The 26,861-nt window shown below is 42.1% G+C and overlaps 1 protein-coding gene across 1 annotated transcript in view; it reads left to right on the top strand.

The window, feature by feature from the left end:
- Positions 1–26,861, top strand: part of USH2A (usherin) — a 581,084-nt gene that overhangs the window by 228,887 nt on the left and 325,336 nt on the right. Inside the window, exon 30 of the mRNA XM_074989966.1 lies at positions 22,465–22,578. Coding sequence (XP_074846067.1) covers positions 22,465–22,578 — 114 coding nt within the window. The remainder of the gene's footprint in view (positions 1–22,464; positions 22,579–26,861) is intronic.

Raw genomic sequence — 26,861 nt, forward strand, 5'->3', positions numbered from 1 at the left:
AATTCCTTGAAATTAATAAGTTATATAATTTATCACACTTTAAAATGCTAGTAGCATATTGTACAAAGATGAAGTCTTGGTTTGGCTCAGTTTTGGATGTTATAATTTCAGAAAATGCCTTTTCCTTGGGCAGCATAATACTGATTTTTTCCCCTCAAACACAGTTATATGTGCTTCACATGCATGAATAAATATCTATTTTGCACATGCATATTATGTGTACATGTATATTTAAGAGACAGTGTACACTGTAACACAGCATGACTCACTGCTGCAGTGCTTCCTGCTGGTTACTCAGGGAATTAGCTCAATTCAGTGCTGGAGTTCCCCCCTCTGGCCAGTGTCTTGCTGTTTTACCTGTTTTTCTGTTCTCCACCTTGTGTCAGGACCTGCATCCCTTCTGCACCATAGAGTCCTGCCCTCAGGGTATTGCCCTGTCCCAGTACTCTTCCACTCTGGGGTCTTCCACATCAGGAAACCCCCAGCTCCCTATACCCACATTGCCTCCATGACCCACTGCCAAGGACAAACAGCAGTCTGAAATGACCACTCATCACTGGCAAGGGGTTTGGATCTGCTGCCTTCTGCTGCCCTGGCTGCCTCCCTGAAGAACCTACTCCCTTGTGCGTTGTCTCAGGCCCTGCAGCCTGGAAGCCACAGCTTTGCCTGACTTTTCCCAGCACTACTTTATCTCAGGGAGCCTCTGGAGATTCCCTGGCAGCTAGGACCCTCCTGCTCCACAACTGGAGCAAGGGTCCACTCTTCTCCCTTCTAGGATCCCTCATTTATACAGTCTCAGCTGGGCCCTAAGTGGCTAATGCATGCCACACCTGCAGCCACCTCCCAGGCCTGGGTTTAACCATTGCTAGGCCATGTGGGGTGGGTGCCGTGTCACAGCGCATATTTTCCTTTCCTCAAGTTGAAATGTTGTTGGCCATTTGTGGGTGATGTGATAGCTAAGATAGTCAATCTATTTTATTTGTTTAATTAATCCATTGGCTGAAAATTGCCCAATCGTGTTACATAGTACCAAATATGTTAGCAGAAATCAAGGTCCCCTAATTATTCAAAACTTTAAAAAGAGCTAATATAATCAGATAATTTATTCACAATGAGTAGTTTGACCAGAATTGAATATGTCACAGTTGATCTGTTGTTCTTGTGTTGTTTTAGTTGTGTCACATATGAAAGAGTTAACATCATGCTGAACAGGAAAGAGCGGTTCATATATTTGTATGATACAGAAGTGATTTTATGTTAGAATGGAAATATGTAAAGGACAGTATAGGAAATATAACTCTATATATGAAAGTTACAGTCACTGAACTCGATTAACAGGTTGCCACTTTAGACTTCCAAGTCTTTTGTGCCTAACAATAAGTAGTACTGAATGCAGTAAGATACAAAGAAAAAGACCATTCAGACAACTTTCACCTGTGCACTGCTAATATACTTTCACTTTTGCAAGCCTTAAAATTTGAATATAAAACTTTACTCTAAAGTGTTTGCCTGGACACTGTGCAGGTTCAGAAGGAAAAAGTGAAAGGGTGTTCCTGAAAAGGGTCTGAGCTCACAGAAACTTTGCATACATGTATGCTATGTACGCTATGTATGCTATGTATGCATACATTTCTGTTAAGTCTATAAGGTGCCACAGGACCCCTCGTTGCTTTTGCAGATCCAGACTAACACGGCTACCCCTGCATTCACCTTAGCAACAGCAGTGCAAATAACGCTAGTCCAGTGGTTATGGGGCTAAGTTAGTGTCCCTCCTCCTCCATTTCCCAAAAGTGCTTCCCTATCTCATAGAGGTGTTCTAAGAGTCACTACATTAAAGACTATGAGGTGTTCAGATACCAGTAATAGGGGCTATGTAATTACTACAGACAGGTACTGGACATCTCAGAAGAGGGGGGCCTTTGACCACTGTTACATCCAAACAGGTGGTGAAGCGATTTTGCTTCTTCTGCAGACTGATGAGCTCTAGGAACATTGTGCTGTAATGAGACATAATGCTTCTAAGAGCTTCCACTGATACAGGGAAATATGCATAGATCATAAATGAGCTGAGTAATGTACATCTTTTTTAAAAATACCTAATCTTGAGGTTTTCTCCTTCTGGCTGCCTTAGCAGCTCAATTGCAATGAAGTTTACACAGCTGGGCAGGTCTGCAGGTGGCTGAAAATGTGTTAGGCAGGTGGTCACCTACTAATGTTTGAGTAAATACAGAGGAGATAGGAAGTCTCACAGGGACTGAGATTTTGCTGGTTGTTAACACAAGTGACCTCAGATAGCAGTAAGCTGTAAGAGTAGGTTCCACCGTATCATGAATGCACATGCTTCTTGAATAGCATATTAATTTTATTTGCAAATATTTGTTTTGTTTTAAATGACTAAAGTGCAATTAATGTGAAGGGTCAGTATCAAAATAAAACTCCCAAGTTAAAATAAACGTTATTGTGATGTCTGGACTGTAAAACCAGAATTTTTCAAACCTCACATTTTCTCAGCTTACATTCTGCTCTTCACTTATCAAGGACAGTCAAGCTAAGCTTTACTAATTATACTTTTGTTTCAGATCAGTTTTGCTTTTTTGGTTCTGCTAGACAGACATAGTATCTTCTTTGACATTTATCCATTATCGGGAAGTTGTAAAATATTTATTAAAATCCTGCTTTTATGTCAATGCTGTTGAAAATATGTATATATTATCAGTAGCATAGAAACACATTAGAGACATGTAACTTAGAATACACAAAAATAAAACAAGCTCCATATTTTGAGGAGCATGCCATTCCAGTAAAAATGGCTCTATGTAATTAGTTTTGTAAAAAAAAAACAACAAAACAAAACAAAACAAAAACAAATTCATTGTTTGGGGTCTGCAGATAGTTAACTGTTTTTCCATAACTAACTTCTTGGGGATTTAAATGTGTGCACACTTTATTAGGTTATCAATAGACAGGAGGTAGAGAGTGGTTCATTAACTCACAACAGAAGGCTGGTATAATTGCAGCTATTCTGTTGAAAAACTGGCCTGTGAGAAAAATTGCAGGGCTTAGAACCACAGTTCTGTTTACTGAAAAGCAATGCCTAGACTGATCTCGACATGCCTGTTACAGGATAGTTGTTTATCTGCTGTTTGAAATCCCTGCTTGAAGAGATACTACAATGCTGCATTGCAAAACGATAAGAACAAAATGACTGGTGGTTAAGTCCCAATTAAGCATTGCCCTGTGGCCCTCTTTGTATTTACCTTGATAGATGTAAGGTGTCTATAGAACTCGTTAGGGAACCCAACAGGAATAATCTGGATACAGCAGGAGCCCAGATGGACTCAGGATTGCATTACCCAGCCATGCATTACCTCCACGGCAGGCCTCAGCAAAATAGACTTTGAACAGAGGATACGTGTGCCAGGTTATACTTGACTGACTAGTTTAAGCAACACATAATACCCAAAACAGAAATATTTCATGAAATTATGTGGGTTCAAAAAGCTCTTGAAGCCCTTATTTCACAGCTTAACCAGAATTCCTTCCCTTTCCCCAAATGCACTTACACTCAGAGATCCTCTCTATGAAAGTCAGCCAAATAAAATGGCTGCCCAGTATGCACTCTTCCTACCTCCTGCCACTTTGCAGCTTGGGGACCATCATCATATTTGGAGAACCAAGCAGGGATCCTGTCAAGGGCTGAATGTGTCAATATCCCCATCTTCTCCCATATTACTCATCTTCTTAAACTGTACTCATCACTGTAGCATGTGAAGGGCATGTCATCACCACAGACATTCATAATGACTTACAATGGACACAAGTTTCTTTCAAATTCTACTGATACTATCCTTGAAATGGAATATAAAAGTGAGCCAGCATGCTGCTACTAGACCTTTTGGCTGGAAAAGGGAAGTATCTAAGTTTCATTTTCACTGCAGGCTACCCCAGGGAAGTGTGGCACACCCCACCAATAGACAGAGCTGCTACCAAAGTACTAGCTCCAAATATGTCCAATATTTGGAGAAAAAAATAATCCATATTGTAACTCTGTGGATGGTTGTGCTGAACTGAATAAAATCCCCAGATCTGCACATCCTTAATTTTGAGGACATACAGTTCTCAAATTTGAAACACCCGTTGCAGTTTTGAGGTAAGGAACCACACTCTATCCCTTGTCCTACTCTTCCAAGAGAGTTAATTTTCTTAATAATGTAACTAACTGAAAAGTCAACCATACACATTACAGTAAACGCTTTGTGATTAAGCACTTTAATACCCAGACAACTTAGTTCACCCACATCTGCCATAGATGGCAATACAATTACCCCTTCAGTTAACTGGAAAAATTCTGATAGCTATCAGGAATCCTTTTCCAGTGTTCGTAGAAGCTGTGTGTGTTTGATGGCCCTGAGGCAGTAGAGGAGCAGTAAATTACGGTACTGTATACAGTAATAGTGTTAAAAAGTGTAGTGTTAGCTAAGGTTATCCAATAAGAGTAAGCATATTAAAAGACCTGACCTTGGATTTTAAAATCTGCCAGAGCCAAAATGTTTTATTACTGTACTGAGATTTCAAAGGGGAATACCATAGTAGCATCCTGAGATATAGTTATTCCAGTTGAAAGGGAGTTTTTTTCTTAAAGACCCCAAGATAGGAAAGTGAAGGTCACCCTTATGGAGAGCTTGGAGGCATCCTTAGCCATTCTCAGAACACTTCTCACATGCTTTGCAAGAGCTTTCCTGTCTTGGTCAGAAGAGCTCAGCGCCATGAAGCACATGGATCACACTAATTGTAGCTCCAGTCTCCAAAAAATGAAACTCTGGCAACAGCATTTGTGGCTGACGCCTCTTAGAAGGCAACGAGGTTTTCAGCCAGGACCGTAGAATCCAGATCGGTAGGGAGGCATGGCAAGCTTGCAGGATCTTTTCTCTTTGGAGAACTACTGTAGATTGTAGCAGAAAATGCTACTAAATCTGTGCAGCCCCTCCATTCTTCACTAAGTGCTTTCATGAAGGAGTCCACACATGCCTTCAAGCACTCCCATTGTACCCCTCCCTCACAGAAGGACCAGAGGAAGCTAACGCCCCTTGAGCTAGAGCTCAAGTGGAAAGTCCAGAGGTGGTCCTTCAGCCCTCAAGAGCCCATCCTCAAAATGAGCAGATATGCCTCCACACAGAACTGACTCTTCTTGAAAGAATGTTTTGAATACAGACAAAAGGTGTGAAAAATAGTAAAGAATACTCCCATGAGCTGTGGTTTTCCACCCCACACTTTCTTCATCCTGTCCCACATCTCCACTGATCTCACCAAGTGAAAATTGATTGGGATGAACTTATCCCATTGCCTGTGCCAGACAGGAGAGAGAAGGAATTCCCACATAAAAAAGTTCTCAGGGTTCCAGTCTTCCTTTCTCCTCCTTTGGATACCCATGGGAAATCAGAATCTTTCTAGATCTCAAAGGGCTCAACAAGTGAACAAAGAAAACAAACTTCTGGATGGAGGTCTTAGTTTCTATGGTGCCATTCTTCTGTCAAGGAAGCTCTCCTAAACTCAGTGAAGCTGATGGATGCATATCTCCACATTCCATCCATTTGTGTCACGTCAACCTTCTGAAATTGCTTGTGATACACAGTGCTATCTGGATTGAAACATCTCCTTAGGCATCTTTTTGGACCCATGCTTATTTACAAAGAATGATGGCAGAGATCATAAGCAAGCTGTTGTGGAAGAGGACTCAATTATACTCTTTTTTCTGGTTGACAGTCTAAACAGATCTCTGACCCAAGCTATAGTGTGAACCACCACAATGCAAATTTTGGCTCTCCTGCAAACTCACAGCTTTATGTAAAACCTCAAGAAAAGTTCCTTGATCCTATTGATTACTCGTCACAGGAAAAACTTCCTAACTGTAGGAACAATAGTGTAATGGAACAGACCGGTTGTAGAAGCTACTTCAATGGCGGTTTTCAAAAGAGGGCTGGATAGCCATCTGCCTTGGTTGGTTTAGAGACTACAAATTCTGCAGCTTGACAGGGGATTAAACTAGATGACCCTTGGGATCCCCTCTAACCCTATAATTCTGTGCTAAACAGACAAGGAGGAAACATGAGCATAGCTCTGTATGCAGAATTGATAGATGGAATGGGCCAAAAAAAGCACTTTCTTCCCTGAAGTGATACATAAAAAGAGAGGTGAATCAGAAAGTGAACGAGCTCATTGGACATATAGTCAGCAAGTCAGAAAGGGCATGAACCAGAAACTTTCAATCTGATCCAAAAGATATTTTGTTTACCCTCATTGGATTGGTTTGTAAGTTGCAAAAAATCAGAGATTAAATGCTTCACCAAGGAAAAGTCCATAGGAACCAATGCCCGGTTGCACAAGTGGACACATACGCTATGTCTACACGGCGATGCTACATCGAAATAGCTTATTTCGATGTAGCGAAATTGAAATAAGCTATTTCGATGAATAGCGTGTACACGTCCTCCAGAGCTCGTGCCGTCGACGTTGGGCAGCACTACATCGAAGTAGGCGCTGCTGGGCAGCTTCTACACGCCAAAGCGGCCCGCATCGAAATAAGGGTGCCAGGAACAGCTGCAGACAGGGTCACAGGGCGGACTAGCACTTCCGGGGGCAACAGCAAGCCGCTCCCTTAAAGGGCCCCTCCCAGACACACTTGCACTAAACAGCACAAGATCCACAGAACCGACAACTGGTTGCAGACCCTATGCATGCAGCATGGATCCCCAGCTGCAGCAGCAGCAGCAGCCCGAAGCCCTGGGCTACGGGCTGCTGCACACGGTGACCATAGAGCCCCGCAGGGGCTGGAAAGAGCGTCTTTCAACCCCTCAGCTGATGGCCGCCATGGCAGACCCCGCTATTTCGGTGTTGCGGGATGCAGATCATCTACACATGTCCTACTTTGATGTTCAACGTCGAAGTAGGGTGCTATTCCCATCTTCTGTTGGGAATAGCGACTTCGACGTCTCACCGCCTTACGTCGATTTCAACTTCGAAATAGTGCTCGCCATGTGCAGATGTGGCAGGCGCTATTTTGAAGTTGGCATGGCTACTTCGAAGTAGCCGGCTCGTGTAGACGTGGCTATAGTCTGCAATCCCATGCAGCCCTCTCCTAAAGCAAGTAATCAAAAAAATTAAGCAGGAGGAAGCAAAGGAGATTGTGATAACTCCACTCTCTGATCTGATAAACTGGAAACTGGACTCAGCATTTCAGCTATCAGCGGGGTGGTCTGTCTGCACAAAAATAATTAGAAGTCCCGGGTCACCTGATAGACTAAGATTTTTTGGAGCATAAACTTTTGTTGGCAAAGACCCACTTTGTCAGATGCCCATGAAAGCTTATGCTCCAAAAAATCTGTTAGTCTGTAAGATGACACAGGACGACTTGTTGTTTTTACCATTACAGCTGCCACCCAGGTCAGACATTGCTTTCAAAGGTTGTCTTTAAGGGAAGTGCTACCAGCACTAGAGTGTATTCCAAAGTGACTGGGACTTTGTTCACATCCAGGTGAAGCTACATGATAATAGCCTATTTTGTCATTTAGATCAAGATCAACCTGTGGTACCAGGAGCACACTGCTAACTGGGATTCCATCTATCTGAGGCTTCCCTAGTCAGGTTTGGATAAAGGTCTTCAGAATAGACAGCCCAGTCTTCCCTAAATGAGAGACCTACCGCATATGTTGAAGGCCCTGACCACTCACCCTTAAGAGATTCTGATTTCTGTATTTTTCTCTCTCCATCAAAACTAGTTTCCTGGTCACCATCACATTTCCTACTCACTTTTCAGAGCTGGAGGTTCTGCATGTTCCAGGATGACAATACTAATAACTCTGGAGTTGTTGCACCCCAAGATGAATTCTCCTTTCTGCCCCTCATAGGAAATCATCTTTCCTTTCTTCTGTCCACAGCCATAGGTCAGGGATGATGATAGGTCCTGCTGTGAGTACAGGGGACTGGACTTGATGACCTCTCATGAGGTCTCTTCCAGCTCTACATATCTCTTTGTTTAATATCTAAGAAACTTCATTATGTATTGCAATAAAACTACAAGGAAAATGGGACCCATGACTCTCAGAGTTCTGTGCTATGTAGATTACTTTTCAGTGTACCACAGGAAATTCAGTTTCCCTGAGAGCCAATTTCAGGCCTTTTGTTCATTTGAACAGTGCTACTTTTGCAATGGATGTTTCAAGAGTCAGTAAATCAGAAAAGTAGTCAGACATGAGGAAAAAGTGTTTTTCTTACTTCATGATTGTTAGTATGCGTCGTCATATTCCCAAGTACCCAAGTCTGTTTCAATGCTGAAACAATCACAGAAATGTTAGACCAATGTCTGACCATCAGTATTATCACATAATAACACAAGATCAATATTATTTTACATTAATCGAAAACTATTTAAATATGTTGATTTAATAAGCCTCAAAACAGCACCTTATGGTAGTTTCATAGAATATCGTCCCCACTTTGTAGGGCGAATTTGAGGCCCAGATTAGTGAATTTATTTCCTTATGGTCACATGAAGTCAGTGGCCTAGATAAAAATAGCACTAAGATATTCTGATTCCCTGCTCTTAACTATCAACAGATTGCCTTAGCTACCTGTGAGGTATCAGAATGCTAACATTTACAATGCATTTTACACAGGTGTAAATAACTACACAAAGTGAAAATCGGCAGACTCTCAGCATGTTTAACCTATTTCTTTAATGATTTGCATAATTTAGAATCTGAATATACATTCTTATAACTATTAATCATAGAACTTTAAAAAAGTACTTTTATAGAGAAGATTTTTTTTTCTGGAATTGTTACCCTGTCAATTGATAGTGTTTAAATACAAGTGTACATATTTTGGCAGGGCCAGGGTGAAGGGTCCCTCAGAGGGAGCCCAAACAAGCAGAAGGGCCTGCAGGGCAATCACAGGCAGTTGGGTGGGAGATGGCTCAGCCTAATTAAAGCCAGCTGGCCCCAATGACTGGGCTAATGAGGCCTTTAAAACCCTTCACAGTGGGAAGGCCGGGGAGAGAGAGTGAGAGGTGAGCAGAGAGAGAGAACAGGTTTGAGAGGAGCAGAGGAGAGCAGCAGGAACACCAGAGATCACAGAGGGAGAGCAGGAGCTTCTACAGGTCAAGAGTGAGGACCCGGGACTGCTATGGCCTGGAGAAGGTACCAGGGGGAATCATCTGGGAAAATGGCCCAGGGAGGTGTTAGCCGGTGGCCAGGTAATGTGCGGTGAGGTATTCCCCTGGGTCCTAAACAACCCAGTTTTTTACTGCTGGAGCAGGGAGCTTCTAGCACTCTCACCTATGGCCAGGCTGTGGTAACCAAACGGTTAAAGTTCTTTTTATTGTGCCGGCTGTGTTGCAGTGGCAAAGAGTAACAGCAGTCAGGCTTAGATCTTAACTAGTTACAAGTTTATTAAGCTACAGTTATAAGCGTGCAGTTACAAAGGCTATTGTCTACTTCTTATATGCTAGCAAAGTACAAGCGTTAACAAGTTACGTTACAATCCAATACAAAGATATCTGTTACCATCTAACACAATGATATCTTGATACAACGACATCTAGTTACAGAGCTCTAATTCTTTAACTGTGCGCACCAAAAAGGAGACCTTAGCATGGGTATATCTTACCCTCCTTGCGTCTCTCGATACCAGCGTAGCCAAGCTGGATCGGTCACTCAATTCCGCAGAAAGACGAGTACGAGGTTGGGCATCCCCAGCTGCGGACCTCAGGAGGCAATCACCTGAGCCAACCAGCAGGTAGTTAGGTGGAAATGCACTCAGAGTTAGAGTTCTGCTGGGCCCACCTTTATACCCCCTTTAGGTTACGTATTCTCTTTCTTATCTATGGTACCAGATCGTACTGGTCTGTCTTTTGTGATGCCAGTTTTTACAAGGGCAATTCTTACTTAATTTGCACTTGTAAGACAGGAGATAAGCAATTTGGGAGTACAGGACATTCTGTTGCAGGGGCAGAGATTTCCTCTTCTGGGATGGCTGTGTGGGCATCAACTCCATCAAAGCCAGCTGGGGTAATTTCCTGAGGTTCCCCCCGCACCATCTTGTTGACACTTTGGCCTGTTAGCCTTTTATCTGTACTTTCTGTTTCTCAGGGTCACGATGAGCTAGCACATCTGGGCCTCAATGAGAGACATCAAAGACTGTGCTGTCAGCAGCTGTTTCCGTGCCCTGTGTGCTTGTGAGGCATCTCAGTCGGGCAGGGGGGCAGCGAGCAAGCTGGCTTGTAAGGGGGCGACTTTTGTCTGGCTACAGGAGGAGAGCTGCTGTACCAAGGGCTAAGGGAGTCAGCTCCTCCCACTGGCAGCTGCACAGGGTCCCTGGGCCAGAACCTGGCATGAGTGGGCAGGGGCCGGGTTCCCCCCAGACCACTGCTCACCCCGGCGAGGGCAACAGAGCCCTTAAGTGGTTCTAATGGACTGAACAGAGGCAAGAGGCCCAGGAATAAGACTGACTTTGTCACTATATATATCGTTCTGAAATCAGCTCTTGCTTCATCCTTGCTATTTGTAAATCTTTGATCTGAACCATTTGCCCATGACATATATTATACAAACATTGCCCAGAGGAGGCAGAATGAATATATGAATGGTGCTATACTATGATAAAAGATGCTAATGATACATCTTACTTGGAAAAAGGTATAAGCTGCATGAATTCCTTCAATTGTTATCATGAGAAAACCCCGCTTGTGAATATGAGTGTGTGCCTCACAATTACAGTGGAGGGAATGTTTGTTTTTTTCCAATTTTCTGGTAAGTTAGAAAAACTAAAATTAAAAAATTTGAGGTGAGATTGAACCCAAAAAAAAATTGCAAAATTATTGGAAAATCTAAAAAGTTGTTTTATTTTCCCCCAGGTATTTTTAAATCAGAAGCAAAGGAAATTATGTGGGGAAGAGTGGAATAGAAGGATAGAGGGGAGATAAGGTGGTGGTGATGTGATGCATTTTTTAAAATAAATAGCTTATTGTCCAACATGTTTATTTTTCGTGAACCCCAAATTATTTATGACTCTGCCATTAATTCCCTGAATAGTTTTGGCTCTGTTTCTTTTGGGATTTAAGTGCCATTTATAAAATGATTGAAGGTGGGGTCTTGGCAACAGGAGTTTCTTGTAACCTGTAGGCCAGGGGTTAAGGTATTCACCTGAGACCCTGTGTTCACTGTCTTCTCTGTCTGATGGGAAGGGTCTCCCATATGGGAGAAAAGTTCCCTCCCAACTGATCTCTGAGGAATTTTGGTGCTGGTCTGTCCCTTGAAATCTGTTCTACTTTGTACCAATGGTTAGGCATTAGAGAAGTTAAGTAAATACAATCTATTTTTAAAAAATAATCTTGTATGGTTTAATTTTACAACTTATTCTGTTATAAATGTTTCATAACCACTGATACAGGGAGGAGGAGGAGATGATCAGTGTTTCTTTTTTATTAGCATTTTAAATGCTTTAAAATAGGTCATCATAAATAGTGCAAGGGAAAAATTGCAAAAATGTGTTACAGAAAACAATGGAGATTTCTAAAGTAAACTAGAGGAAATACCTATTCAACCCCCATTAATTTCACTGTAAATAAAGTGGCTAAATTCTTCAGTTGGCTTTGAAAACCTCATACTCCGCAAAAATAAAGGTGAAACACATCAAACTGGTGTGACCTAAATATAAAATTCTAAATCTACTGAAAAACTGTGCTAATGCTACCTAACAAAATTCTATTTTCATGCTGGTCTGATCTGTATGTTTTGGGCAGGTAGGGAAAGTATCTTTGTCTGAGAATACCGAAAGAAGGATAGGAGACACCTGATACAGATTTTAATCAGACCACAAATTTATTGTATGGCTGTCTGGGACTACACAGCAGATAAAATATACAGTGCAGGCAAATCCATGTTTATTCACATCATTATCCAGGCCTCCACCAGGCCCCTTTATTTTCACCCAGTCCATCAGCCAACCCCTGGCATGGACCTTACCGTCTACTATACTCATAGGAGGGAAAAGGTGGTCTATGAGACCAGGGTAGAAGGATGGGCTCCCTGCCATACCAATCAGAAGTTCCCTTAAATGCCCTCTCCCATTCTGTTCCTTTATGTTGCACTTCGTTTTAAGTCCTATGCCATGCCATTTATCTGGTCCCTGGATAATCTCACTATGGAGTACCTGCATGGGATGTCTGCTACAAGGAGGTACCAACAATTTGGTTGGCTGACCCCAACCAAAGGGGATTCCCAGACATCTCCCAGTGGCCTCTTGCCTAGTTGCCCTAATTGGTGCAGCTCTTGAAAGAACCCATTGTCCCTTGGCAAGAGCATCAAGGGATGCCAGCTGCTGAATTGTTCTTGACCCAAGAACAGCAACAATTACTCTCCATTGGGGGCTATATAGTGTTTGGTGTGTGGAAGAAAGAGGCTTCCTCCACTTAGGGCTTATACTTTTATACCTTTCAGACCTCACAGTGCTGAAGGACTGAGTCAGTGCTGTGAAGCTGCCTGTTGGATGCATCTGTGCAGCAGTCTCTGACCCCTTTCCCCTCCCCCAGCCATAAAGCAGAGCCTTCCTCCTTTGGCAAGCCCGGACACGCCCTCATTCTAATTGTGATGCAGTCATTAATGTTTGCATTATTGTAACAGTGATGGCAAATAGATTTTGTGCTAGGGTTGGTGATTATTTTCTGACTGTTAAAGCTCCTTTACGGAATTTAGTTTTAAAACTCAGGCCTTCATTGGGTCATTTAACCAGTTCATTATTCTGAATAAAATATAAATAAATATTCATAACTGCATGGATTCCCATCTCTGAAGAACACCTTTATGGAATGCACTGCAACAGTCTGGAGCAGCTGGTTCTACAAAAAATGAAAACAAAAACAAACAAAACCCCCACCTCTAAATTTAAAAGGTGGCAGCACAAAGATGGTGCAATTCCACTGAATTTATTTTCTAATTTTCCCAAATGGGGTATTGGCCCATATTCCTCAAGGACAACAAAGCGTCATCCTCCATTTGGAATCCACGACTTATGCTAGTTTATTCCTTCAAATGATTCATGCCCCAGACAAAAAAAAAAAAAAATGAAAAAGAAAATTCCAAGGTCTCCAGAGAGGTGAAGAGGGGAATCCCTTCAAAATACGATGATCACCCCTGAACGTGTTGGTACAACTCGCTAGACCAATACCTGGGAAAGAATTTTTTGTATTAATGCACAGTCTTCCCTATCTAGTGTCACATCTCCAGCAGTAGGGGATTTTTGCTACTGACAGCCACTGATACAACACATGCCATCGTGGGTAGCCCCATCATGCCATTCCCTCCATGAACTTATCAAGGTGAGTTTTTAAGTCAGTTAGGAGTTTTGCCCTCACTACTTCCTTTGGAAGGCTATCTAGAACTTCAGTCCTAAGATTGTTAGACTTTGTCTCATTTCAAGAGTTGAGGGCCAAAGCCATTTGTTGTATCCACATGGGTGCTTAATGTAAATGACTCCTCTCTCACCCTGGTATTTTCCCCTTTTGTATAGTTGTAATGAGCAATAGCGACTCCTCCTCCTCCTCCCACTTCTCTCTCTCTCTCTCTCTCTCTCTTTGCCTCCTTCTTCTTTTTTTTTCCTGCCGCTCTGCTTTATATGTGCCCTGATTGCTCGTTTATGCTGAGCATCTGATGAAGTGGGTCTTACTCACAAAAGCTCATTATGTAATAAATAAATTTGTTAGTGTTTAAGGTGCTACAGGACAACTTGGATATGGTAATTTCTACTTTCATGTCCTCATTCCATTTAGGTACCCTGCCTCTACATTTAAGCTCTTCAGTAGTAGTAGGCATCCTTCAGTCTGCATAGACTATGGATCGCGCCCTTTAAAGTTTCAATTGAGGACTTCATTTACAGCGTCTATTGTGACTATGAAGACCCACACGAGAGTGACAGTCCTTGCTGCATCTCTTGCAGATGTAGTGGGTGTCTGGCAAGTCCTTATTGTGCTTTCTATGCACTCGCTTCTCCTCTGCTAGCTGTCTGATCTTCATCTCGCCCTTCTGAAGGCCCTTGTGTAATCCCTGCCTCCATCTGCTGCGGTCATCTGCTAGTTCTTCCCAGTTGTCCAGCTCGATGTCTACCTCTCTGAGGTCTCTCTTGCAGACATCTTTGTAGCGCAACTGGGGGTGTCCGGGAGGTCTTTTGCCAGAGGCTAGCTCACCATACAGGATGTCTTTTGGAATCCTTCCATCATTCATCCTGTGGACGTGGCCAAGCCAGCGGACTCAACGCTGCCTGAGCAGGGTGTGCATGGTTGGGATTCCAGCTTGCTTGAGTACGGCGGTGTTGGTCACTCTGTCCTTCCATGATATTCCAAGGATGTGCCTGAGGCAGTGCAAGTGGAAGACGTTCAGCCTCTTTTCCTGGCGGGCAAACAGGGTCCAAGTCTCGCTGCCATAAAGGAAGGTGCTGAGGATGCAGGCTCTGTAGACTTGCATTTTGGTGTGAGTGTACAGCTTGTTGTTATTCCACACTCTGTTGCTGAATCTGGACAGAGTTGTGGCTGCTTTTCCAATCCTCCTATTTAGCTCAGTGTCCAACGACAGGGTGTCAGTGATGGTGGACCTGAGGTAAACGAACTCGTGGATGACCTCTAACATATAGTTGTCAGTGCTGATTGATGGGGATTCAGCAACATCCTGACCGAGTACGTTTGTCTTCTTTAGGCTGATGGTAAGCCCAAAGTCCTTGCATGCTTTGGAGAACTGATCCAGTAGTTTTTGAAGCTGGTCTTCTGTGTGAGACACTACAGCAGCATCGTCTGCGAACAGCATGTCTATGATGAGGACTTCTCGCACCTTAGACTTAGCTTTCAGCCTTGCAAGGTTAAACAGTTTCCCATCAGATCTTGTGTGCAGCAAGATGCCCTCTGTTGAAGATCCAAAGGCATGCTTCAGGAGGAGTGTGAAGAAGATCTCGAACAATGTTGGAGCAAGCACGCATCCTTGTTTGACGCTGCTCCTGATTCTGAAAGCATCCGATAATGTGCCATCATATTGGATGGTTCCTCTCATGTCTTTGTGGAACGACTGAATCATCTTCAGTAACCGTGGAGGACAGCCTATCTTGTGGAGCAGTTTGAACAGACCATCCCTGCTGACCAAGTCAAAGGCCTTGGTCAGGTCGATGAAGGCTATGTAGAGTGGCTTTCTCTGCTCCCTGCACTTCTCCTGCAGCTGCCTTAGAGAGAAGACCATGTCAATGGTAGACCTCTCTGTGCGGAATCTGCACTGCGATTCGGGGTACACCCTCTCAGCAATCTTCTGGAGTCTGCCAAGGATGACGCAAGTGAACAGTTTACCAGTGACGCTTAGGAGGGAGATTCCACGGTAGTTGTTGCAGTCACTTCTGTCTCCTTTGTTCTTATACAACGTTACAATGTTAGCGTCGCGCATATCCTGTGGAACCTCACCCTCTTTCCAGCACAGGCACAGTAGCTCATGTAGGGGTTCCAGGAGTGTGTCCGCGGCATATTTGATTACCTCTGGTGGTATACCATCCTGACCAGGAGCCTTTCCTGCTGCAATGCTGTAGATGGCTCTCTTCAGTTCATCCACAGTCGGTTCTTGATCCAGTTCGTCCATTACTGGTAGGAGCTTGACAGCATAGAGGGCTGCATCAACCACAGCGTTCTCGCGTGAGTACAGCTCGGAGTAGTGCTCAACCCAGCACTCCATCTGTTTGGCTTTGTCAGCAATGACTTCACCAGATTTGGATTTCAGAGTTGCCATCTTGTTCTGGGTGGGTCCTAATGCCTTCCTCATACCCTCGTACGTTCCTCTGAGATTACCAAAGTCGGCACAGGTCTGGATGCTGCTGCATAGCTGGAGCCAGTGGTTGCTGGCACAGCGCCTGGCTGTCTGCTGTACTGTTCTTCTGGCCTCTCTAAGTGCTTCCTGGGTACTCTGGCTCGGTGAGCGTTTGTACTCCAGGAGTGCAGCGCACTTCTTTTCAATGACTGGAATCATCTCATAGGAGTTAGCTTCGAACGAGTCGTTCGTGTTTCTAGCTCTTCTTCCAAACACCGACAAGGCCGTGTTGTAAACTGTATCCCTCAGATGTTGCCATTTGGATGTCGCATCAGCACCCCCAGGGCCGCTGCACAGATTTTCCTGAAGGGTCTCTCTGAACTTTTCAGCTTTCTCTGAGTTTGCCGTCATTCTGGCATCAATGTGGGGCCATCCAGAAGGTTTAGAACGGTAGAGCTTCTTGGGTCTCAGCTTGAGCTTGGAGCAAACTAGCGAGTGATCTGCATTGTGCATTATTATCCTGGGAAGGAGAGAGGCTAAGGGAGTAAACCCTGACAGAAAATCCGGAGTGGAGCCCGAAGGCGGTTCGGTGTCAACTTCTGGCACTGTCCCGGCAACTCCTGCAGCTGAGCTGGTACCAGATGTGGAGGTTATCCTCTCCTTTGAACTATATCAGTAAAGCCAAGAGGGGGACACTGGTGTCTGGGCGGCCCAGAGTCTCCATAATAAGTGCCCAGGCTCGCGCCCGGAGAGGTACTCCAGCATCGCTGAACAGCGTTGCATGAACACAGGAGGCAACAGATACCGGTTATAAGCTCTTGCTCGACTGGCATAGAGAACGAGCGCCAGGGGTTGCCTTCGACGGTGGGAGAGATCCTTTCATCTCACTGGACAGTCACGGCCCGCCTCAAGCTGGGCAACCCCCAGCCAATAGGGTACTGTCCCGCCACAGTTCACCCACCTCGCTAGGTGTGTGAGGCTTAACGTTCCTGAACCTGACAAGTGACTGAAATTTGGGCACCAAGCAAACCAATAAGAAAATCAACAAGAAATGAGAAACATCAACAATTTAAGCTTGCTTGCTGGAATGTGCGGACCATGCTGACCGGCTTGACTGAAGATGTTCAGGCCATCAGTGACACCCGCAAGACTGCTGTCATCAACGAGGAACTGAAGAGGCTCAGAGTTGATATCGCTGCACTGCAAGAGACGTGACTCGCAGATTCAGGATCTCTAAAGGAAAAGGACTACACCTTTTTCTGACAGGGTAAAGCCCAAGAAGAACCCAGAGAACATGGTGTTGGCTTTGCTGTCAGAAACACCCTTCTACAAATGGTTGATTTAGTCATGGGCGGATCAGAAAGACTTCTTCGGATCACGCTTCAAACTTGCGCCGATCCTGTCCACCCGATCAGCGCTTATGCTCCAACCCTGTACACCACACCAGAAGTAAAAGACAAGTTCTATGACGTGCTTAGTGCTGTTGTAGCACAAATACCTGCTCGTGAACAACTGTACATCTTGGGTGACTTCAATGCAAGAGTTGGAGCTGATTGGGCCTCATGGCCTTCCTGCTTAGGACACTTCGGTGTGGGAAAAATGAATGACAATGGACAGCGTCTCCTTGAACTGTGCTCATACCACAATCTGTGCATCACAAACACATTCTTCCAAACGAAGCCACAGCACAGAGTGTCGTGGAGACACCCACGCTAGAAGCACTGGCATCAACTAGATGTGGTCATCACTAGGCGTAATAACCTCAAAAACGTCCTTCTGACACGCAAGCTCTTCATTAACTTTATTAAAAACTGAGACAAGGTATTTGTTTAGGTCTTGGGTCATGCCTAAGTAAATTTTAATCTCCACTCCATCTCAGTGCTTGGCAGTCTTACTTTTTCTGCTCATTTTCCTTTTATTTAGAGAACATTTTACTACTGATTTTAGTCCTCTTTATGGGAGCCCAACTCTGCTTGGCTTTTTGGCAGTGCTGACTTTATCCTATTGGTTTCTGACCTCCAAAAAGGCAGCTTCCCTGCTGATCCCCTGTGTCTTCTATTTATTGTAGGCCTTCTGTAATCACCTATTTGAGATGCCTGCTCATCCAACTTGATTTGCCACCCTTCTGTACGATTTTTAACCTTTGCATGGGATACAGGTCCCAGATAGCTTATGTAACTTTGACTCAAAGTGAATCTAATACTCCTCCACATTTACATCCTTTATTTCTTTGGTCTAGTCCACTTCCCTAACTAATCCCCTTAATGTCTTAAAGTTAGCTCTTTTGAATTCAGGAGCCTTATTATAGGTCTATTTTTGTTTATCTTTTTATTTCACCTAAACTGAATTCACTCGTGAACAGTTGAATGCATGTTGTCCCCCAAAACCAATTTCTTTATGATGTCCTCACTACTCACCAATGCCAAATCTAAAATGGCATAATCCTCTGTTAGTTCAGCAATTGTTTGGTGAAAAAATCTGACAGCTATCACATAGGGGAAAATCTGTGTCCGACTGTAATTAATAGGGTTTATCCTCCAATTTACATGTGGGAAGTTAGTCTCCCATTATCTTACAATTCCTGGAACTAGTTATTTCATTAAAAACGTTAAAGGCTCCATCTGTGTCCAAACTGGATCCTGGTACTCTGTAACTCCAAGTACTATATCAGAGGAACCCTCTGTTAGCTTTCTTCTCTGAAGTGATCTTAATCTAAACAGTCTGTCTTATACACTTCTAATTTTTTACCCTATTTTTAATATAGAAAGCTACTCCACCACCACTGTCCTTATTTGTGTCTTTCCTGAACAGCATGTACCTACCCATAAATATCTATGCTCCAGCAATGACTACTTTTCCACCATATTTCTGGTATCCTTAATAGTATCTGCTTTCACTTTCTTCACCAGGGGCTCTAGTTCTTCCAGTTTGTTACCCAGGTTCCTTTCATTGGTGTATAGGCATCTTAACTGGTGCTGCTTGCCTTCACTCGCATGCCTGGTCCAATCGGGTATAGTTATTTTACTGCCAGCGTTGCTTAACTGTCATCTTACCAGACTTCCTTTTTGCCATAAACTTATTGTGGATCCTTTTCTACTTTTCAGTTCCGTGCATGTTTCACCCATTTCAGATGACGTGACAATAAACATACATGTTTTTTTGTTCCTAGATGGTTGTTATATTCCAGCTTGAAATATTACAAATATTAAAATCATTTTCATAAAATATAGAAAATTAAACATTCGTTTGGAGGAACAAATGGACTTAATGTTCTAGGTGTAGTTTTCCAGATATGTTAGATTGTTAACTTTACATCCATATTTAACAAATGACATTATTCAGTTTCATGGGGTCACTGTGTCAAAATGTCTGTGTTAGGATTTTAATTTATTTCCTGAGGTTCCTTTCAGTGGGCAGAAAGAGTAGAGCATTGGTTTGATTTACTGTCTCTAATCCACCATGTGGATTTTAAGGCTTGGAACTTATTGTGTGATGTAAATTTAAAACCTGGAAGAATTCAACAGTAGTTCAGCAGCATATTGAGCTGAACAAGGCTGGGGATCTCATAACTCAAATGTTGGGAGGATGACTCTATTGCAGAGGTGAAGGTCTCTAATTTCAAGCAGTTTTGACTGTGCCACTTACTCAGCACCCCATGCTACCCTCTAGTTTATCCACTCAGCTCCTGTTAACTTCAATTTTAGCTATGTGCACATATCTGAGGGCAGAATTTTGTGCTGTTAGTATCACTTCCTGATGCAGCCACATGAACTATCCACCTGGATGTCAATTATTGCCTTTAAGAATGGCTGCTTTGATTTGTACAAATTAAGGATTTTTTAAAAAAAGCTTTTTAAAAGCCCCTCTGCCATTTTCACGTGAATCTCAGGGAAGTTTTATAACAGCATTACATAATTTTCTTTAGTCTGCTTTAAATTAAAGCATGGATTTCAAAAATGATCTTACCTGTGGGACTGCTGACTTTGCACTCTAGGACAGGCAGGCACTGGGGGTAAATTTCAGTAGCTGACTAAAAGTGCAGAGGAAACGAGTGGGTAATGAGAGAAGAGCAGCCAGTTCTTTAATTGAATTAAAAGCCGAGTGACACCAAAGCAGACACCTGTCCAATTACAGACAGGCCAAGGTGTTTACCATTGCTGTACAAGCGATTTGAAGATGACAGCAATCTTTCCGCCCACAGATTAACATAATGAAGGAGAACAGATTACAGTGGATGCTGGCCAAATAGCTAGGTTGGCAGCTGAGGAAAAAACAGTAGTTTGTTGATAAATAAAAACTGCACCTTCCATTACATCTGCTTCCTTGTTGCTGGCAAAATAACATGCATGTGTGTGTGTAGAGGAGAGGAGTGAATTATAAAATATCAACATAGATCAGATTTACAAAGGAATGTTTGGTTTTTTCTAGAAGTCCACTGTCCTCTATATCCCTAATGAATGATTCAATATATATTATCTAACGCAGCACAGCTATAGCATGCACATTTTCCCATTTTGTAGAGTAAATAAAAAATCCTCCAGTGCATTGGGCATCTTTCTGGATGTTCTCTTGCTACTGGTGGTGCCTGAAGGCATTAGAGACCCCACAGAACATCTCCCTATAAGAAATGCAAGGAGCATTCACTCACTATCTCATAAGGAGAATAGGTTATGGCTGCTAAATGTAAACTGCAGCTAAACTGTAATCTGCACTTTTGGATGCAATATAAAAAGGCATTTGGTGTGTAGCAAAGTATCTCCTACCACACTTCTCTCAGCACAGAACATGCAAATGGCACCTATAGGTGCACAGATTCATTCACCTATTTACTGGCTTAAGGTAATTCAAACTGTGTGGATTAACTCTCCGTGTTTCAGTGTTAAGCATTCGTGCAAAATGCATTAGTGCTTAGCCGAGAGATTAGCAGAGACACTGGCCCAAATACAGATGCCTTTATTCCCTGGTTAAATGGGATGCTAAAACTTTAAAAACATCAATCGTGCCTACTTTATGCTTGTCAATGTGCTTTCAAATTGCTGTCTTCCATCCTTGAAAGATTACAGGCAAAGTTTGTTGGTAGTGCTGCTGACCCTACTTTGCCTTCAGTGTAGCTACAGTAGCATTTACATTGGATTCCGAGGTGGCAGTGGAGCTTTACATTAGCAACTGAAGATTATCAGAATCAAGAACTATCATCTTAGAAGGATGATATTGATCTTTTTGCCATTTTTAAAGTGGAACTATTGTAAGTGAGAGGAGAATCTAGAATCTAAAAGAGACAAATTGCAAGATCTTACAGATGCCAAACTTCCAAGATTTTTCAGTCAAATACAACAAGAGACCAAGTATATCCATTTCAATTAAAGGTTGGTCTGGAAAATTATATTGTCTACAAGCTTCTTACAGAATACTAGCAGACTACATCATCTCACTTTGGACTGTCTTCTGTGCACATCAAAGAAAAACTGCAACAACTGTGACATTGACTTTGTTGCTCTGTATAAGAACAAATTTTCTGAACTGATCGATAGTGGTATGGACTGATGCTTACTTCCATCTTCAAGTATACACTTGACCACAATGAAGCAAAAAGGGAAGGAAACAGAGTCATGGAACTCTAACCACAAATGAGACCTTGGAGCAAACGCTTTACTTCTGTATTTTCCAGTTAAATATAACTTCATAGTTTGCAATAGCAAAATTCTTCCCAAGCTGCTCATGCAGAACTACAGCTTTTTTTGATTTTACCTCATTACAATGTCTAAATAGAAAATTTTAGTCCTGAAAGTGCCATTCAGTGCCTGAAAGCCAGTGTATATGTATTGGATATCAGACTATGAGGCAAATTGAAAGTTGGCAAGAACATTTTCTTTTTTATTTTTCTACATTTTTGACATTTCACTTCACATTATTATGTCACCTGCTTTGAAATGGGAACAGCTAAAATTTTGACAGATTTCTTGAATATTTGGTCACTTCTGTGGTGACCCTTCTATGTTTTCCAAATTAAATAGTGTGATTTCCAACACTGATGCTTCTCACTGAATGTTGGAATGATGTTTTTTTTTTGGTGGCATGCATCCAGTAGTGAAATGAACTATCACATATGTCTCATTCATAGCAGGATTCTACCTATATCTCTTCACTAACACCAATAAGTTCTAAAAAAAGCACACGTATGCAGACTTTTTCATGTTCAATCCCTGGGTACTGTGTCAGCTGAGATCCATGACTGGGATAATATATTAACATGGGGATTATATGATGCCACTAAAATAATGGAACTCAGGTGGTATATTTCACATTGTACCAAGAGTTTGACATCTTGGGTTAAAATGGGAAACTTTATAGAACGGTGCTAATGCCTGAATGAAAGATCTCATTACTTTTATCCAAGAGATTAGAAATCTTGAAATAAGATTCCAGCTACATAATATTAGCTTCTTGTTGTGAATAAAATGCTATTTATTTTTTAAAAAGCTGAAAGTATTCCAAATCTGTACCGTTCTTTCCTCCTGCACTGTGGTATATCGTTCATGTCAATATATGTTGCTGGATAATGTAATTAGTATACTGTGACTGTACACATACATGCATGGGACTGCATACAGTCCATAAATAACAGTGTCTTCTGTTGTAGGCATCCTGACAGGCTTGCAACCCTTCACAAACTATGGTGTAACCCTAACTGCTTGCACTTTGGCTGGCTGTACTGAGAGCTCACAGGCATTGAACATCTCCACTCCACAAGAAGGTAAAGTAATTTCAAAGGTCTTGACTTCCACATTTCAGTCATGAATAATAAAATAGGAGAAGAGCTAAATGCTGCAAAGCCATTTGCTGGAAAACCCCAACCTAATTTGATGACAAAGTGCATTGCCAGAGCATAATTGCTCCATTTTTTGGGGGGGTGCGAAAATGAATCAAACTCCATACCCTTTAATGACATGCATCTTTAATAGCTGTAATGCAGATTAATGGGCTTTTTAATTGCTGTTACATTGTTCATGCAAGAGCCTTGTCATTAATATGAAGCATCTGAAAGATTAATGAAAGCTTCCTCATTTTACTATGGCTCAGAAGTAAATCTAGAGACAGTCTGACTAAAAAGAATTGATTGTATGGCACAGTATGAAATTGAGAATCAAACGGTTGATTTCCATGGTCTCTTTTAACTGCTAAACACTAGCATAGGCAACAATTATTTTACTACGATAGAACCTCCAAATGCCAATTGAGCCATTTATTAATCACTGCTCAGTTTTCTGTTGCTTTTCTTAACTCTTACATATTTTATTGTACTTGGAATTAAAAGTTGCAAGCATAAATTAATGTTTCTTAAGCTTGCATCAAGATCTAGAGCAGCAAAAGAGAAAATATATTAGAGATCTGGCTTTAGAGACCAGCTCCGTTACTAATTTGCATCCATTACTGGAGAAACTGGTCCCAAAAGATCTGAAGCATATGTAACTCTTATCTCAGTTAAACATAAGATCCTGGTTAAATTAATCTGTCAGCTACGTCAGGCTAAAGATGGAGTAATCCACTGAAATCAGCAATTACTTCAGATTTACACCAATATAACTTGGCATTTGTGTGTAAAATAGTATATAGTCTTCCATGGACTGGAACAATTTTCAGGCTCACCTTAAAAAAATTCCAGTCTGATGTTCTGGGTTTTAGGGATGTTAATGGGCGCTTCCTTTGTTTTTATTATATATTAATATGTTAGATAAAGAAAAGTGATACATTGCTAATATGAAGTTGACATAAGTTTGCATAAATTAGCAGTAAACTAGAAGAATCAAAACTGTACCATTTCTCATTAGTTAAAATTACACAATATTCTCAGCCACAAAGTTTAAATCAACTGTACACTTATCCCAAAGCCTCTACTCTTTGTAGGGGCTGATGATATTAGTGTGGAGAAAAAGTAACCCTTTACCTCTCTCCACTTTTCTAGAACAGAGGAAAATAGTGCTCTCCTCTGAAGATCTGTCCTGGCACAAGTGCGGTGCTGCATATTCATAAATGTTGTGGAAAAAAAGGGGTAGATAGTGATCTGGCACAATTTTCAAACTATTAAAATTATTCAAGATGGTCAAATCCAAAGCAGATTGTGAGGCATTACAAGGGGATCTTATGAAACTGGGTGAATGGGCAAATAAAATGGCAGATGAAAGTCACTGCTGATAAATGAAAAGTGATGTACATTGGAAAACATAGCCACAACTATACGTACAAAACGATGAGGTCAAAATTAGCTGTTACCACTAAAAAAGAGACCTTTGTGACATTGTGGCTAGTTCTCTGTGTAGTGGCAGACAGAAAAGCTAGCAGAATACCAGGACCCATTAGAAAATAAATAATAAACCAGAAAAATAGTGAAAATCCATGGGATGTCCACACCTTAAATACAGCATGCAATTCTGTTCAACAATGATTCGAGTTTGTAAAAGCATAGGGAAAGACATCAAAAACGACTAAGGGTGTGGAAGAGGTTCCATATGAAGAGAGATTTAAAAGACTGCAGATTTTCATCTTAGAAAAAAGATTACAAAGAGGAGATATGATGGAGAGCTATAAAATGAATGGTGTGGGGAAAGTGAATAATGAAGTATTATTTACCTCTTCACAAAACACAGGATCCCGGGATCACCCAATAAATTAATAGGCATCAGGTTTAAAACAAACATAAGGAAGCACTGAGTAGTGTCTTTACTGGTGTGTTTGAACCTCAGCGCAACTGATCAGAGAACTTTGGTAGCAGTGTCCATTAGGCCTGCATGCACAGTGTTTGTGCCCTGCCAAAGTAGTAGTTACAGAAAACTTAATTTTTCTCTGTTTTATGTTGGGAATCCCTTCTTCCAGCAAGGTATGCCTGATTTACTAGGCTTTATGAAGTGCCTGGATGTGCCCAGGGCTGGATTAATATCTTCATAGGCCCTAGGGCATGCTTATAATTGTAGGTCTTTAAATTAGATTATATATAAATGAGAAATTCCCTATCGCCCATATTCCTAATATCACCTATTTTAATATTTGCTTTTGAAAGTGGTGCACCATGTGAGCAATTCTCATGGCACTTCACTGTAAAATAACAGCCATGTTGATGTATACTCCGAGTTTAGTACCCCATAGCTCACTGGCTAATAAGGGGAAGTAAGGCAATGTTGCCACCACGACTGTAAAATCCAGAGAACAATACATTGAGCTGCAGATGCGATAACTTGGCCACAGTGGGTGCGTCTACACTAGCCAGCCATTTCGAAGTAGCTGGCACAACGTCGAAATAGCACACATCGTGTCTACACGTGCCATGCACTTTTTCGACGTTGAAATCGACGTTAGGTGGTGAGACGTCAAAATCGCTATTCCTATCCGAAGATGGAAATAGCGCCCTACTTCGACGTTCAACATTGAAGTAGGGCATGTGTAGACAATGCACGTCCCGCTACATTGAAATAGCGGGGTCCTCTATGGTGGCCATCAGTTGAGGGGTTGAGAGAGATGCTTTGTCCCACCCCTGTGGGACTCTATGGTTGCTGTGTGCAACAGTCCTTAGCCCAGGGCTTCTGGCTGCTGCTGCTGCTCCATGCTGTGTGCACAGGGTCTGCAACTTGTTGTCGGCTCTACGGACCTCGTGCTGTGCAGGCTGAGTGTGTCTGAGAGGGGCCCTGTAAGGGACCTGCTTGCTGTTGCCCCAGAAGCGTTAGTCCAGCCTGTGACCCCGTCCTTAGGTTTTGCTGGCCCCTTATTTCAATGGGGAGCACTTGCGTGCATGGACGCTCCACATTTCCTTCCGGGTCGGCTCCTTTCGAAGTTCCCTGGTACTGCTTCGATGTTGAACATCGATGGCACAAACCCCAGAGGATGTGTAGACGATACACTCCAAGTAGCCTATTTCGATGTTCTTACTTCGCAATAAGCTACTTCGACGTAGTGTGCTAGTGTAGACTTAACTGTAGTGTAACGCTTACGTAGCCAGACGTAACAGTTCATTGTCTGATGCTGGTCATACATTTCCTGCCACAAACGGTGTTTAATAGTAGCCTGCAGTGTTCCCTCTAACATCTCTAAAATTTTCTATCCTTGGGCAGGTTAGATTTTTTTTGAGGCAGATTGAATTTTCTTATGTGCAACGCCAACATGTGTGAATGTGCACCCAAAATACAAAAAAACTAGATATAAATATATATTTTAAACAGTTGGTAGGTATGGAAGATGAAAAATCTTAAAACCAGGGATAATTAACAAGGAGCAATGCTTAAGGTGTTTGTTTAATATCAAATAAAAGAAAATTAACATTACCTTTGTATTACATGTGTTTTATCATCATAACTACCAAACTATGACATACTGAAAATAGTTATATAAGTAAATAAAAAAACATACAACAGTAAAAACAAGTAATAAGGCTACACAGACCCCAAATAAAGCCACAAACAACCACTGAAAATAGGAAGGCAAGTAAAACTTCAGGTGGTGGTTTACAAGTACTTTAAATGAATGTTTACGATCTCTGTAGTACAAGTGAAACAGAGCCCTGTAAAAATAGATAGAAGTTCTCCTGGTTTGAATTTTTCACATTATATGGGTCACCAACTTAGAGTAGAAGCCCTGAACCATGGCTTCAGAGATTATACACAGATCCATTCTTCAAAGAGCTTGCAAAAAAGGTCTTCTTCCTAACAAAGCCCCTAGTAGCATATTACTTTTGAATAAACCCATGTTGTTTGTTGACTAAAGAAAGCAAATTATTAACTTTGATTAAGCAATTTTCTTATTTCTATGTCAATTATGAATTCTTATTTTAGGCCCTGAACTTTTCATAGGTCCTGTGCCTATTGTGCCTAACAGATAATACAGTCTTGGCTGTGCCCAGTTTGCCACCAGGGAGTGAAAAGAAGTTCCCCCATCAATTTTAAAGTCATGCAAGTCACCCTCACTATATGTCCGCTATCAAGAAGCTCCTTGGGTATAACCTCAATGCACCTAACTACTGTGAACATATGACCAGCCATGGGGACCACCACC

This window comes from Carettochelys insculpta, chromosome 3, assembly GCF_033958435.1.
Source record: "Carettochelys insculpta isolate YL-2023 chromosome 3, ASM3395843v1, whole genome shotgun sequence".
Classification (NCBI taxonomy): Eukaryota; Metazoa; Chordata; order Testudines; family Carettochelyidae; genus Carettochelys; species Carettochelys insculpta.